Below are 16,607 nucleotides of genomic sequence, written 5' to 3'. Positions count from 1 at the left end.
ATTTACATAATAATTGATTAACTAGTACGATTACAATAATGAGTTAAAATGACATCAGCAGGTTTGGGACCAAATTCAGCTGGCTCTGGTAGCAGATATAGCAGGAGGCACACAGGTGAGGGAACATTTGAAATGGAATTGAGGCCATGTTCCACTTCACATTGTGCTGAGGTCAGGTGTGTCCGTCCAGAGGAAGTGATTCCTTAGGCCTGCAAGGTAAAAACATGCAGACATACTCAAGAGTAGCAGAGTAGCCCAGAACACCAGGCAAGCCACAAGCTCCTTTCCGTGTGTGTTAGAGATAAAATTGAGAGATTAATCCAAGGAGTCTGTTACTATATGAAGGGCACATTAAGTCTCAACTATATCTCTATGATCAATCAACCAACCAAGAAAGTATACATGTAGGAGTGACTTATCATGGAATTTCAGAGCTAGAAAGGCATTGTATTTCACCTTCCCCTGAAGCTGATATCCCAGCTACAGAATTCCCAACCACTCTGCTTGAACATCTCCAAATATTAGGAAGCCCTTGGCAGTGGTGAAGAGGAAAACATTCAGAAGGAGAACAGAAAGAAAACTAATCACAAAATAGGAAAATGATAAGAAGCCAGTTTCCCCCCTATCATTTGTTGTTTTGGGACTTGTTGATAAAAAGCCATTCTCACTGAGGTGGTATCTCATTGTGGTTTTGATTTGCATTTCACCTGATGATTAGAGGTGTTGAGCATTTTTTCATGTTTGTTGGCCAATAATCTATCTTCTTTTGAAAAGTTTCTGTTCATGTCTTTTGCCCACTTTTCAGTGGGTTGTTTGATATTTTCTTGCTGATTTGTTTGAGCTTTTTATAGATTCTAGTTATCAGCCCTTTATCAGAGGTATAGCATGCAAATATTTTCTTCCGTTCTGTGGGTTGTCTATTTGCTCTAATGACTATTTCCTTAGCTGTGCAGAAGCTTTATCCTCGTTTACCTTCATTTTGGTTCATAGATCACTGAAGCCTAGATTTCTCTTTGAAATCTGGTCTGGTCAGTCTTTGGTTTTGGTGTGTGTCTTCTGTCTCCTTATAGTTTGATGCCTTCTTAGGCTGTGAGGGGCATCCACATACTAATAGAAATTGGACAATGCCAAACATGTTCAAAAATCTTGGTGAGTTTAATATTTTACTTGCAGCTACCAAAGCTCCTCATAAACGCATACAAACACACACACACACACACACACACACACACACACACACATTTTTCTGTACTTCCCTTAAATGTTCTACTTAGCTTTCATAGTATGATTTGACTGTCTCTCTTCCAAAGTTTTATTTGATTAGCCTTCCTCTCACAATCTGAGCCCGTCTCTAGAAAAAATGAATTGCTTTCTTATATGACTCTTATGGTATTTCCATATGGCTCTTTAATAGCCTTCATTATGTTATGTTGTAATTATATGTGTCCATGTGTTCTAGGGAAGGCAGATATCAGGTGTCACAATATCTGTTTATTTTAAATGTTTATCTATCATGAGTCTTAAAGATTAGTAGTAGCTGCTCAATAAATGTTAAATTGAATTAACTATTTCCAGTCTTACAGGAAGTTACTTAAGTTATTCCTCTTCATTTGTGCAATCCTATATTAAAAGTTGCATTTAGAATATGAGTCCATGAGGGTAATGAGCACATCTGTCTTAGTGATCTATCTGCTATGTTGGCACATGAGTAGGTACTCAGTAAACGTTTTGTAAAAGCGTAACTTTAATGAATCTTCTGCCTTGTAAGGAGTCTTTAGAACAGGAATAGACATAAAATTGATCTCTAATACCTTTTGTAAACTTCTTAAGTCAGTAAATTTCTTATATAAATTTTTTTATTAAATAAGTTGATGAATTCCTCAGAATAAAGCTGATGATATAGAGATGAAACAGGATAGAAGGGCTCTAGGCAGTCATTCGTCCCCTTCATCCTTCTTCCTATTCCCGACCAGGAGAGCAGGATCCTCAAGATTCTTAGGGTTCTTTGGAGCATACTTTGAAAGTCTCTAATTCTGGTTCACACTTAAATTTACAAAAGAGGAAACTGAGGCCCATGGTGGTTAAGTGACCTTTCCGAGGTTACACAGCCATATATGGTATGGCCAACCCATGTCTTCTGACTCTTGATTCCATTGCTCTTCCAACTACCATTCATGTTCCCATTTAGCTATATTACATGGACAGCATCTTTTTTTTAATTTCAGAATATTACAGGGTACCAATGTTTTGGTTACATGGAATGGATAGCATCTTAAACATTTAAATTTTTTTCTTTAATAAAGATCTTCCCTTTTCTTTAGAGTACACCATCACTCCCAGTGGTACCACGTGCACCAAGCTAAATTATTGCTCAGTGTTTGCAGACCACCATCACAGCACTCTGTAGTCATACTTCAGCCTCATTATGTGTACATATATAGTTCCTTTAGTTTTTCTGTACAAGGCAATCTCTCCAGTCCCTTAATCACGTGTGCCATTCTCTCTCTAGTGCCTATAAGAGAACATTTTGCTTATATTCCAGATGGAAAAAATAACCCCAACATGTTGTAACAGGGGGGAGGAAAACAAAGTATGTAGATGAAAGGAACAATCTACAGGTTAATTAGTAGTATGGCCACAAATATGTGCAAAGTTTTGTTTCAGAAATAAAGCAATCTGTATTTGTTGTAACTATCTCTTCTTTGAACTTAACAGAATGCTGATAATGCCAAGCTCGTGTTTACGGTCCAAATTTTTGCTAAAGACCTTCAACTTTGCACTCCCCCTGTGTGGTATATCTTGCCCAAGACAGAACTTCAAATAAAAGCACATAGCAGTAGCTGATGCAAGAGCCCATTACTGAACTTATGTGTTTTAATGCAGTTTCTGTGGATTTACATGGTTTCTGGGAGCTCCCTGTAAATTTTAGTAAGGGAGAGCTCTTGACTTATCTCACTAGTTATTGGAAACTTGAGTATTAGTCAGTCATCTTGTAAAAATTAAATGTGTTTACTGAATATGATAATCTAAATATGGAAACTATGTTAGTACAAGAGGAATCACCCAGAAATACTCCACTGGCATAAATAGAACATTTCCACTTGTCCGGTTTTCTCATAACTTTATTGTGTTTCAACAAATTTGGGGTCTTGAAAGTCTGCCCCCAGGTCACCATTGAGTAGATTTTCTTTATGCTAAGTCAGCCTTAATCTAAATTTAGCTTGTGTGTTCATCTTAAAAATTTTATGTTGGATGCAAAACTGAAGACTGAGAAGGTCCTTAGAAAAACACTTGATTCAGTGTATTCATGTTATGGGAGGGAGAAACAGAGAGAAAATGTGGTTAGCCCAGGCACATGGCTTCCTAGGCAGTGTTCCATTTTTCCAAACTCTCATGTGATCCAGAAAGTACACCTTCAATCCCAACCAAACCCTTCCTGTAGAGCTCTCTGTGCCTTTCTTCCGCTGCTCTGATGATCTCACATTTCTACCTTTTGGAGGGTAGAAATGTGATTTCTTGCTATGTTCTTATTATACAGCATTGCTCCTCAACTCAGAAGTTATGCAGGCTAGTGGATTTTAGTGGAATGGAATTTAAACTTTTCTACTTTAAAAACCAGTGATTCTGCTAATCGGAAGGTGGCAAAGAAGGGTGACTATTTATTTTCTCTCACACACAAAGCAGGATTGTGAAGGGACTTATTCTCTGAATGAAAGAAGAGAGGAGAAAAGTAGGAACATTCTCATGTTTTATTCAGATGTTAACAAAGAAAATTGAGAAGTGTGTTTCCTTAAAATTGACACCATTTTTATCCCAAACATTCTGGAAAGTGATAGCAGATGACTGTGCAAGCCTGTGTAGAGAAAGAGGAGTTTTTCCAGGAGCACAGTCGCAGTGAGAAGTATTACCTAAAAGTAATGCACTAATTGCTTTCAATCTTGCATATTTTCACATACTGTGTACATACATATGTGTATTAATAACTGTTCCCTAGACGTCACCTCAGCACTCGGAGAGCTCAGTGTTGCTATGCAAGGGCTAGAGATGGAATTAGATGCAGACTGCAGTTTAGCAGTGAGGATTTTACAGAGATGCAAGAATGGAGATGGCCTGAAGTTGTGAGACTTAATGCCCATGGGTCTCTGAGCTCTGATGTCACATTATGTGTCAAGTATTCATGGCATCCGTCTGCCCACTCTACTGAGAATATATACAGCATTGCCAGTATTTGTAAGGCACGAATATATTAAAAACCAATCTACTCACATCAATCTTTCATTCCACCATGTAGATTTTGCACAGAAATGCCTTAGAATATGATCTGTCGATAGAAGCCTCAGACATATAAGTACATTCTATTGTGCATGTGATTTATATCAATATTCATAAGAAAGTTTGTTTTACAGCAATACATCTTATAGGAATTCCCTACACTTTATTGATACATATATATTTATATGTATATGTATATGTATACCTCCTCCCAGTAATATTTTGAGGTACCTAGGGCTGATATTTTTGCTCTACCTATGGCTCAAATGAATGAAGTAACTTGCCCAAGTCACAAATCATATACATGGTACAGTTAGAATCAAAACCCAACTCTTGGCCAGGTGTGGTGGCTCACACTATAATCTTAGCACTCTGGGAGGCCAAGTAGGGAGAATGGCTTGAGCTCAGGAGTTCAAGACCATCCTGAGCAAGAGTGAGACCCCATCTCTACCAAATAGATAGATACATAGATAGAAAAAATTAGCCAGGCATGATGGCACATCCCTGTAGTCCCAGCTACTTAGGAAGCTGAGTCAAGAGGATTGCTTTAGCCCAAGAGTTGGAGGTTGCAATGAGCTATGATGATGTCACTGCACACTACCTGGAGCAACAGAGTGAAACTCTGCCTCTAAAAAAAAAAAAAACACACACACAAAAAATCCAATTTTTCTATCCATGGATTTACCACATATCCCACTTGAGTAGTTTGTATTCTTAAAAAAAAAGAAAAAGAGACTGAAAACTTTCCCTCAAATGACTGTTACAAATAACGCCAGTGTATAAAACAATCAGTTTATATCAACTGTGATCAAACAGGGACCAGAGCTTTGTCTTATTTGGCCCCCATGCACCTTTGCAAGACCCACTACCTCACCTCCTGCTGCCATTCTTTTGATTTTGAGAGTACACAGATGTTCAACCAGTGTTGCAGAGAGAAATAGTTCCAATGGTAATGGAGTTAACCTTGTTCCGGAATCATGCAGGAGTCATCTTGTAGCCTTGCAGGTCCAACACAATACTCCAATTTACAATGAAATTTTACCATCATGTGGAGGGAGAAATTCCTCATGCTCAGGCAACAGCGCCTACTAGTGGGAAGAAACTAATACTTAAGGTAGGACACCTGGGAGATAGTTTGGTGCAGCTCAAAAGAGTACTATACTGAGAGCCCAAAGGCCTGGATTCAAGTCTCATCTCTGATGATGGCTTGCTACCAGATCTTATCAAGGCACTGTCTCTCCCTTAGTCTGTGTTTTTAAATCTGGAAATAAGGAGTCTGGGCTAGATGCTTTGTATATTTTGTGTACATCTTAGGACTCTTTAAATCATTTTAACAATATATTATGGGCATTTTGGCACTAAATGGAGAAACAAAAGCCCAAGTAAGACTAATTGGTGTCCTAAGGCAATAGTGTCAGGTGAGAATATCGCCCACGTCTAGGTTCAGTGCTGTGTGTGCAGGTATTAATAATATGGTCCAGCCTAAAGGTCACTAGACTGGGCTTGAATGCAGCTCTGCTGCCTAGTTCTCAAGCCATGCACAAGGTTATTATCCATATGTTAACTCATCTGTTAAAAGAGGGTAATAGTCTTACAGAGCTTTTAGTGATTATAAGATTCAAATGAGGATATAGAAATTATGAAGTTCTATGTGAACTTGCAGGATTATTTTCAATGTTCATATGTCAGAAATTTGGAAAAAGTGATGTTAGTTATATTATAATTTTCATTTTTTTCTTTTTGGTTTCTATTCTAAATTTGTATCCTCCACGGAGACAGGTACTATAAGGTAGAAATCTTTCGGGAGTCACATATTATCTTAGTCTGTTCTGTGCTGTTACTACAGAATACCTGAGACGGAGTTATTTATAAAGGAAAAAATTATTTTCTCACATTTCTGGATGCTGGGAAGTCCAAGATCAACCCATCAGCAGGTTCGGTTGTCTGGTAAGGTCTGCTGTCTGCTTCCAGGGTGGTGCCTCGTGCCGCATCTTCACATGGCAGAAGACAGAAGGGCAAGCTATCAGAATGCTGCACAAAGCCTCTTTTATAAGCCTTAATTCCATTCGTGAGGGAGAAGCCCTCATGCCTAATCACCTCTTGAAGGTCTCACCCCTGTTAGTATCATATTGGCTACCCCTGAATTTTGGAAGGGACACATTCAAAACACAGCAAACATCTTGTCTAATATGATCATTGGAGAAAATAGCAAGTGAAATACTGGTTCCTTTGCATAAAATTTTAAATATATATATTTATAGTTAATATATATAAACTGTTATTCAGATAATCTGTTTAGTTAACACTCTGATTTCCTGTTTTATTCTTTTGTGAAACAGGAAGGTAAGAGGGACATTTTAGAAAACCTAATGCCCTGTACAAAATGAGTCATAGTTCTCCACCTGCAAACTGTGGCCCCCATTCATGTTTTGTGTCAATATGATTATTACATGTTCTGTACGTGGATTCCACTTCATAGGGAACATAGGCTTTTGCCCGAGCTCTGTTTGTTGGGTTGATATAAGTTTAGATGATCTTATATCACACATTGAACTCTTAACTGGTTCTATAGGCCATTAAACCTTTTCAAGTTTCAGTTTTTTCATTGTTAAAATGAAGATGATTATAACCCTTGCTTCATTGCCTTCAAAGATTATTGAGGGATCAAATGCATTGATAAATAAGATAAAACACCATATAAATATAAGGGATGCTTATTGACATCATAGGGGGAAGATTATGCTATTGCTGGGTGCTGAAATACAATAGCTTTAGAAACACCCTTCTATGTTACCTCACTATTAGGTTATTAGGTTTGCTCTCAAATAACCAGAATAAATTTGGAGATTTCCTGCCATGAAAGCCAAAAGTACCTGGGCAAATTTAACCTTTGAGTGGAGCTGAGGGAAGTACAAATTCCCATGAGAGATGCCTTGGAGCAGATTCAAACCATAAGTCAAAAATAGTTGCTGCAATAGCTGTTGTAACAGTACTAGTAAATACTGATTTTTCTTTTAACAGATCAATCATGAAATGAATTTTAAATATAAAATAATAGATTGAAAATTAAGAGTGAGAATATGAAAATGTCCACGTGTAGAAATCAACTTGAAGAGAAATCTTGCTTTGGCCAAAAGACATACCGACGTTCTCGTCACGGATGTTCTAAGATTTTTACAAGCTTCCTGCCAGGCCACATGTTTGTAGAAATTTTGGATTTTTAAAGTAATAAGCCAGTTGGAGGACTGGCTAGGTGGGTAGGTTGTAAAGCCAGACTGCCTAAGCCTCAGTTCCCGTGTTAATGTTTAACTCTGTGGCTGCAGGCAAAGTACTTACTCTCTCTATGCCACCTTTTGTCAACTGTGATGGAGATAATGACAGACCCTACATCACAGGGTTGTTGGGAGGATTACATGAGATAATACATTTAAATACTTGAAACAATACCTGGCACATAATAAGTGCAGAATAAATACTGACTAGTATCATCACTCTGGGGTCTCCAAATTTTTGTGAGGTTAGGATTGAAATTTTTAGCATTAAATTCTATTAATAAAATATCAATAAACATAAATCTTATATAACTGCCTCAGAGATGCAGCTACCTCTATTTTCCATGTGATGACTATCATCTTGAGAATGTAGTCCAAAGAATACTTGTTTCTGGTTCTAGTTGTTATGAGCAAATTCCTTTTGAATTTGTCCTATACCTCCTGTAGGTGGTGGGAGAAAGAAGCAGGGCTCATGCTGGGCACTTTCTAGATGTTACCTTCCACTGAACTTGATGGCCAGGTAGTTAAGGCAGTTATTATCATCTCCTTACAGAGGCTTAGGAAAGGCAACCGCAGTGCTTGGCACAGAATAGAAAATAAGTGCAGCTCTAATGGCTGGATAGATAACTAAGACCTTCTATCTAGTGAGATCATCTACTCAGCTGCTTGTTTTCTGAGAAAAAGCTCAGAAAATTTAGGATATTTATCAGTGCTGCCCATAGCTATAACAAAGGCAGGTATTACAATTCTTATTTAGTTTACACGTTGTTATATATAACTTTGTTTAAAGGGTACTATGTATTATATCCAGCGCTACAAAGTAATGTTTTTTTGTTTTGTTTAGTGGTGGTGGTGGTGATGGTGGTATTTTTGTTTTGTTTTTGATTTTTTTTATTTGTTTTTGCTGCTTTTCCTTAGGATGGAAGTTGTCAGAAAGTTTGTGTCATGACTGTATGTTATTCGTTTAAGTGACAGTTGGGAGCAGGGTAAACGGTGCCCAACTCAATGCCTCTGTCGCCCAGTATTGAAGTTGTAGTTTCCTACGATGTAGCTCCTGGGAGATTAGGCACTAGCCGTCACTACCTTCTAATACTCCAGGACAAACTACTCTTTGTAGAACATGTAAGTGCACAATCCTTTGTATAGCAGAGGTTCTAAAATCCACTGCGTTTAGAATCACCTGGAGAACCTCTAAAATCGTTATTTCAAGGCCCTGGCCAAAGAAATCAATCTCTGGAGATTAGGGCTTGGGTATCAGTGTTTAAAAAAGAAAATCCTGATGGGAAGCCAGAGTTTAAGAGTCAAAACTCAAGGTCCGCTGTGAAAGCCCCTCACCTATTCTGATCTCCCTACCTGTGGCAAGACTTTCACTAAAATCTCCTGACACTTGGGGGGTTGGAGAAGTGATGCCGTCCCGGCCTCTTCTCTCCCTGAGTGGGAATGGGCCCTACTCCTAAGCAATGCAGATAACATCAGAGTTATGAGTGAATAATATTCATAGAATAACACGTGCTGATTAAGAATATGGGGTTTAGAAGTCAGACTTGGTTCCGGTCTTAGCCCCACTGCATTCTGCCTTTGAGACCTTGGCTGGGTGGCTTAACCTTGGGTTTCATAGCTACAAAATAAGAATAATAGATAGGGGTTGATATGTCCAAGTAAGAGAATGTATGTGAAGTGCTTAGGTCAGTGCTTGGCACAGAGAAAAATACACAATAGTTTCCTATTTTTCATTAAGCTCCTTCACAATGCATATAGTTAATTAGTGAAACATGCTTGCTGTTGCAAACTTATGTGGGACTCCCCCTGCCAACTTACTCCTCACCTGAAGGTCTAACCTAAGCAAATGTCTATCTATAAATGAATCATATCGTGGTTAGACTTCATACTAACTTCCCTTTATCAGGAGATCATCAGCCTTCACTTCATCTCATCTGTTTTGTTGCCTAAGCTTTTGTCCACCTATTCCTGAACGTCTCTTCCTGACAACTTTGGGGTTTTGCTTTGTGTGTATGTGTGCATGTTTTGTGTGTTTTACCTTAGCTTAACTTCTGTTTTTGGACTAATGTGTTTCTTAATTTGACTGTCTCTGAAAGTGTTTTATGTCTGTCACTGGTCCTAGTGCTGTGGCAGTCGTTGCTCCTCTTCCTGTTGTATGTGTGAGTATGTGTGTGAGTGTGTGTATGTGTGTGTGTAGAGGGAAAAGAAAAAGAGAGGGAAACAGCTATCCACAGCTGCCTTTCCCCTCCCACCAATGTACCCACTGAATCTGCAAGCATCTCTGTGAGGAGTATCTAAGCAATAACATGGTGAAATTGTACACTAGAGTGATATGTATACAGGCAGAGTGACTGGATTGTATGCATCCTACATTCCAGCTTTTAAAATATGAGTAGGATACCGGTATTCACAGAGCTAAATGGCACTCACCACAGGAGACTGGTTAGTGCTACATTATTTAAAGAACAGAGCCCAAGAAAATAGTGAAAACTCAGTTCGATGTGTGATGTGATATGTGACAGCTCACCATAAATGGCTGTCAGTTGACATCCACTGTGGAATCTGCATTGTCTAAGGCCACACAGCAGTGCCATATGATAAATTCACTGACAGCACAAAATAAGCTGGTTCTATTGGAGTGCTTCCAATTAGTTTAAGTGAACTACTTTCTCTGGCTCAATGGTACCAAAATATTTTATGAGAAGATTTAGCTGATTCCGTTCATGCATGTTTTCGATGAATAGAAAGCCATCGAAAACTTTTTAAACTAAAATATAAAGATAGCATTAGGGAGATTGGTGAAAAGCAGCATATATTATAGTGCTATAGAAATTTCTTTCTTTCAGGTAACTCATGGTTGAGCCAGTCTGTCCCCAAATTGTTTTGCATGCAAATGAAGCCTGTTTAGGTAGTACCTGTGAGCTTTTATTCTGACAGGCAGTACAGAAATAGGTACCCCCTGGTAGTGTGGCTGAACTTTAACAATAGAATCACCTGGAGGGCTTTTAAAATTTCACTCCTGTGACATCCCACCTCAGACCAATGAAATCAGAATCTCTGGAGCTGGGATGCAGGGATCAGTATTTTTTTTTAAGTTCCCCAAATGACTGCAATATACAGGGAAGGTTGAAAATCACTGACCTAGAACATAAGCGGTTGAAGAAAGAGGTTGTCTATTATTACAGGCATTAATGCTACAGGGTCCCATGAAGTAAAAGCTTTAGTGATTGGAAAATGCCATTATCCCAGAACCTTCAGGGAATGTCACATGGGCCTGTCACATACAAGATGCAAACTTGTTCTATTATCTTTTTGTGCCTTCAGTGGAAGATAATTTTTGAATCATCTTAATGGAGACTGTGCTTCAGGAAAATAACTCTAGTGGCCATATGTAGCATAAATTAGAGCAGGCTTTGTTTCTAGGAATACTTTACCATCATTTCACTACCCATATATAATGTTATTGATTCAACTTTTAGAACAGGACTTTTTTCAGAATATATTGAACAAGGTGCTTATTGAGAAAACTGATATATCATATAATAGACATATAGAGCTTTAATTCATTATAGTATATAAAAATACATTATTTTGCTTATGCCTAAAATTTCCATTATAAGCCAAGTAGCCAGGAGGACATGAAGACTTGATATATGCATAAATTTGCTACTTTACTTTTGATGTTGAGGAATGTGCAAGTTTAGAAATATGTCTTCTCCAGTCACCATGGCATCAGCTCTCAAAATGGCTATGGACATTTTTGGTCCCACCTCAAAAACAAGCAGCATTTGCAAAAGAGGGTCTGTGGCCTATTGTATTAATCATATAGTGATCATGGAAAAAAACATTTTAAAATAAAAAGTGTATTTTTGCATTATGAGGGAAATAAATTTACATACCTAACACAGAAAATAAATATGAAAACCCACATTCCACTTTTCTACCTCCCTTGTTCAACCTGTTGATTTGCCGGGAATGCCACACTCCAGCCATGCCATTCCTAAAAATGACTTGTTCAAATTCTAACCTTTCAGACTTAGCTCACTTACCAAAACTGTTGTAAAGCCTTTCTGTTTGTAAGAGGAAGTAAATTAGAGATATCAAAACAATCAGGAAGCCATTGCAATGGCCTGTGAAAGATAACAAAACCTCATTTAGGTGGTAGGCGTGTGGTGGAAACTAGGTGTTTCTGAGACATTGCTGAGGTTGCTGGAGATGGGAGAGAAGAGTTAAAGGGTAAGAAGACTCCATAGCTTGCTCCACTGCCAATGTAAAGCTATATGTGTATATATATATATATATATATATATATATATATGAAGTAATAATATATAAACAAGCTTTTTTTGTGTGAATGGGTTTAGTAGTCCTAAGTCACTGACTAATTCCCCATAGGCTTTCCAGTCCTCTGTCATTGGCTCTTCTGATTTACTGTCCTAAGGGTTGTCAACAAGTTCCTCACACCAGCCCTGTTCTGAGCCCCAGCTTCTTGCTGGCCCTGGATCAACTGTTTCCTTCATGCTCTGATGCCTCGAAGTTTGGTACCATTCCCCTGGTTTTTCTTGTTTAAAAATACTCATATACTTGTCTAAAACATGGGCATTACGATTGTGGTGTGCTTGTAACAATGCATAGTGTAAGTTTCTCTGGAGGCAAAGATACACTATGCTTGAGTAACTTTCTTTCCATTCTGAATGCCTCCCTAAAAGGCATAGTTTGTAAATTTTTGTTAATGTGTGAAGGGAACATTCGGGCACCTTTTCTGTCCTGCTGATGTGTAGGGCTATTTTTATTTTTTGTTCTTCGCTCTTTTTCTGTGCTTGTGATTTTAAAGATGTCAGACTGGCTGCCCTCAAGGCTGGTGTCCCAGTTTATCCCAAGAATAGGAAGAATATGGGATGCAGCAGAGCTGGTCCTGTCTAGGTCCAGCGTATTAGGCTGACCCACTCTGGAAGAATATTCTCCAAAACATAAAGGAGAAGATTGCTCCTTATGAATACAGTCCATCTGTTTTCATAGCTGAGAAGACAAAACCTTGTTGTGCCGTCACCAAGCCACTGTAGTGTTTTGGATGCAATAAGCCACAGGCACTCTGGAAAAACTAGAGGGTCTTTTCTTGCTTCCATCTTCACCTGTCAGAATTCCATGGTTTAAGGTCAGTCTCGAATGCCTCTTTCTCCACAAAACCTTTCCTGAGCCTCTTCAGATGTGATTTTCCTTCCACATTTCCATAGCACTTTCTTCAAAGACATGTTGCACGATTTGTCACGTGACTTTTGAATGTATATAGTCTTGGAATGACTGTAAAAGACACTGACGTCAAATCCATTTCTGTATATCACACAGAAGCAAAATATAGTCCTGGGCAAAGAGTAGATACTTGGAATGTCTGTTGTATAGATTCAAAATGTCAAAGCTTATCTTTTCATCATGACCTTTAGGGTTCTTCTCTGACCTTTCCCTCTAAATGAGTGATGGAAATTTGCTCCCAGATCCTCATGGGTAGCTATCAAACTCTCCATAAACCATGTAGGTTTAGGCTCTTGGATTCCACATATTACGTTTTAGGCAACTGTGATATGGATCAAAATTGCTACCTTTAGCTGCTTAATAGACCACCATGACCAGTAGTTGGTAGCATTTGGCCAGAGCTATTTTTTTGCAAAGTGTGGTCAATATCTCTCGTAGTCCCTGGTACCCTATTTCATGAGTTTGCATGACATCTGGAAAAGGAAATAATAATACAGAAAAATAATTTTGTTGACCTGAATTTAACAAATTTGAAATGTAAAATTATAGTTTTCACAGGAATCCAATATAGATTGGTGATCCACTTGCCTCTAATCCCTAATGTTTTCTGTAATGAAATACTGTCAAAAGGTGGCATAAAGATCTCAGAAGTGTAGCATTATTTTCAAACCTAGCACAGTCTTTTTTTGTTATTTTGGTTTTTTCAGAATAATCACAAAAATAGTGCCATATGAAATAATTTTGTTACTATAGGCATGAAAAGTCCAAAATTTTTTAAAGACATCTTTTATCTTATAATAAAAACAGGTACAAACTAATTCCTCAATAAAAGTTTGTAAGACCAGCCACAAAGTTTACTCTAAATATTCTACAAAATTTTTTATCAAATTTTAACAATATGGTATCAAGACTTCATAATAATATCAACTATAGTGGAGACAGCCCAGTTTCTAAGAGTTTAACTATTTTCAGCACTTCGTATTTTTTATGTTGTATACTTTGGGTCATATTTAAAAGATATATTCAAATCCTGCAACAGAATATAAAGAAATACTTTCCAGGGCCAAATGTAACCAGAGAGAATTAGAAATATATTTGTCTTTTTTCTCTCAAGTTGTAATATTTAGCCCTCCATTTTTGAGTGTGAAATGGCTGTCGATCCAATGTGATGAGCGCTGAAAGCAGTCTTCAATGAGAAATCTCTCCATAATGCTGCCGAATGTCAGATCTGTGCTAATCCTGATGCACACAACCAGGAATAGCCAATATAGCATAGTGGTTAAGAGCATAGATGCAAAGCTACACTGCTTGGGCATCTATTCTCTTAACCATTTTTAAGTTATTTAACCATTTTTCTGACTCAGTTTCCTCATTTGTAAAATAGGAATAATAACAGTACCTATACATGGATTGTTGTGAATATGAAATGAGTTAATATATATAAAGGCCCTAGAAAAATGCCTGACATATGTGATATACTAGGTTTGCTATAACTTATCTGTCAAAGCCTGCAGATTCTTGCTGACATCCTTAGTGTCCTAAAATTATTTGTTAGGATTTTTTTAATTGAGTAGAAACAAAGAATAAGAAAGGAAACTAGATGTGGACCTGACCTCTGGCTCAAGATTGCCACGATAGAGCCAGATAGAGATACAGATTGCAGCCAGCGTTAACACCTCTCACTGATGTGTTTGTCTTAAATTATATTTTATTGTTATAATTTAAAACTTAATTGAGTTTTTAAAAATTTCAATCTGCGGTCCATAAGTGGGCCAAATGCCCCATTAATCAATTTAAGGATGCTGGAGCTTTGCAAAACACTGTATGAACAATGACAACGAGGGTCATTGACTCAAAACCCTAAGCATATGGAACCATTGCAGGATTTAGGAATGTCCAAACTAGGAACAGACTTGGAGGCAATGCTAACTGAATTTTGTTACCTTAAAATGTGTCGATCCAAGAAATGAGATTTGTCTCATGAGGCCCCACAAAACAGAACAGAACTATTGGATCAAGTGAGGAAGCATCATGGCTGAATACGAGAGAGAACTTTTTAGTAATCCAAGCAGTCACAACACAAAAGGGACTGCCTTGGGATCTGCCTGTCACTGGGGGCTGGCTGCAGAGATCTTACAACCAAGGCTTTTGTAAAAGGAATTCAAGTTTGAGTTTGGACCCAGTTCCCTCACATCATAACTGGATGCATAGAATCTCAAAGAAGATTATGGACTGTTTCATAGATTGTGCCTTCCACGCCATGCATCCTAAATCACGTTCTTTTTATACTTGCATGTGAGATTCGAGGGACCTGGGTTCTGTTGTTTGTTACTTTCTGTAAGACCTTAGGCTGAGAGAGCCAGTGTCCTCAAATTATTCATGTAAAATCCCCACTGTGCTGGTCACATGGAGGATATAGGGAAGTCTGTACTGGTGATCTTGCTAGTGGTAGGGAGGGCAGTGGTGGTGGTTCTGTTGCTGCTGCTAACATTATGAATCTGCTGTCTCCTCTACACTGTCTTCCTTGGAAGGACTGAAGTCCTCCTTGGTTTGTTCTTAACAGTCAATCCATTTGTTCTTTCAGGCCGCTGTGCTCGCTGTGGAGAGAATGTAGTTGGGGAAGGTACAGGATGCACTGCCATGGATCAGGTCTTCCACGTGGATTGTTTTACCTGCATCATCTGCAACAACAAGCTCCGCGGGCAGCCCTTCTATGCTGTGGAAAAGAAAGCCTACTGTGAGCCCTGCTACATTGTAAGTTCCAGATTTGTTCCTCAGGTGCTTTGCAAAGATGTCTGCTTTGGCTGAATGCCAATCACTCCAGATAAAAATGTCAAATCTTTTTTTCTCCTGAGACTTTAAAATGTGTGTGTGTGTGTGTGTCTGTGTGTGTGTGTGTGTAAATTAGCATATTGTAATTTTTTCTCCATATATCCCCATTCATATGAGGCCAGAAAAATACACTGGGGCTGGGACTGCCATTCAGTTAGCTGGGAAGATCATCAGCCTGTGGCTTTCAAGCATGTAAGTACAACCTAGTGTGTTCTTCCCTGGAGCATCAGACTTCCAAGTAGCTGAGTCACACCTCATATATTAGATCGCACCCTGCATTTCAAGTCCCGGTATTTTCAGGGAAACTTTGTAGGATCTCCAGACATGTCAGTGTTCCTCCAAACTGCTGGACCCTTTGAATCGCCTTTTATTTACCCAGAATGTTGCTTACCTCTCTTATCCAGCAGGTTTTCAATGGTGCAGAGAAACCCTTTATCGTAGAGCATCTTAAAGAGAAATGAATAGTAATGCTGACTGAGCTAATAATTCTTTTCTTTTACTAAAGAACACAATGACTATATTTTAATGACATAGCTGAGTGACTAAAAAATAAGTCACATTATCTTAGCTTTATTAAGGCTACTTAATCTACATATTAAGCTATTCTCTCATAGTGCAATTTGACAAATTAACACCAACTTTTTAATCTAATGTAAATTTTTTAGTATCCTTCTGCATGATTTTAATCTCTTTGTTTAACAGATGTTAGTGGAAAAAGTAGCACTTTCTTGCAAACCCAGAAAAGAGTCTCACTGTCAGTACCCAGGAATTTCTACATAAACGAAGGCTTGGGTACAAGATATTGAGAGTTATACATAGCTTTGCAGATTCCCAGGGTTGGAGTTTATTGAAGAAGTTTCTGGCCTGGTTGATATTTTCCCATAACATGACAGCTCTAATTCATTTTATCCCTGGGGTCTGTGGCACAGATCTGAAAGTTCTTCGAGATTAAGAGTTTGTAGGATTAAATATAGTTTTGCA

At 38.2% G+C, this 16,607-nt stretch overlaps 1 protein-coding gene across 2 annotated transcripts in view; it reads left to right on the top strand.

Annotated features, from left to right (window-relative positions):
* The window catches only part of LPP (LIM domain containing preferred translocation partner in lipoma), a 503,236-nt gene that overhangs the window by 377,607 nt on the left and 109,022 nt on the right, over positions 1 to 16,607 (top strand). For both annotated transcript variants that reach the window (XM_012642267.1, XM_012642274.1), the window contains exon 7: positions 15,379 to 15,548. In XM_012642267.1, the coding sequence (XP_012497721.1) occupies positions 15,379 to 15,548 (170 nt within the window). The remainder of the gene's footprint in view (positions 1 to 15,378; positions 15,549 to 16,607) is intronic.

The sequence above is a fragment of the Propithecus coquereli genome, unplaced genomic scaffold, assembly GCF_000956105.1.
Source record: "Propithecus coquereli isolate 6110/MARCELLA unplaced genomic scaffold, Pcoq_1.0 Scaffold10, whole genome shotgun sequence".
Classification (NCBI taxonomy): Eukaryota; Metazoa; Chordata; class Mammalia; order Primates; family Indriidae; genus Propithecus; species Propithecus coquereli.
This window is presented reverse-complemented; position numbering and strand designations above follow the sequence as displayed.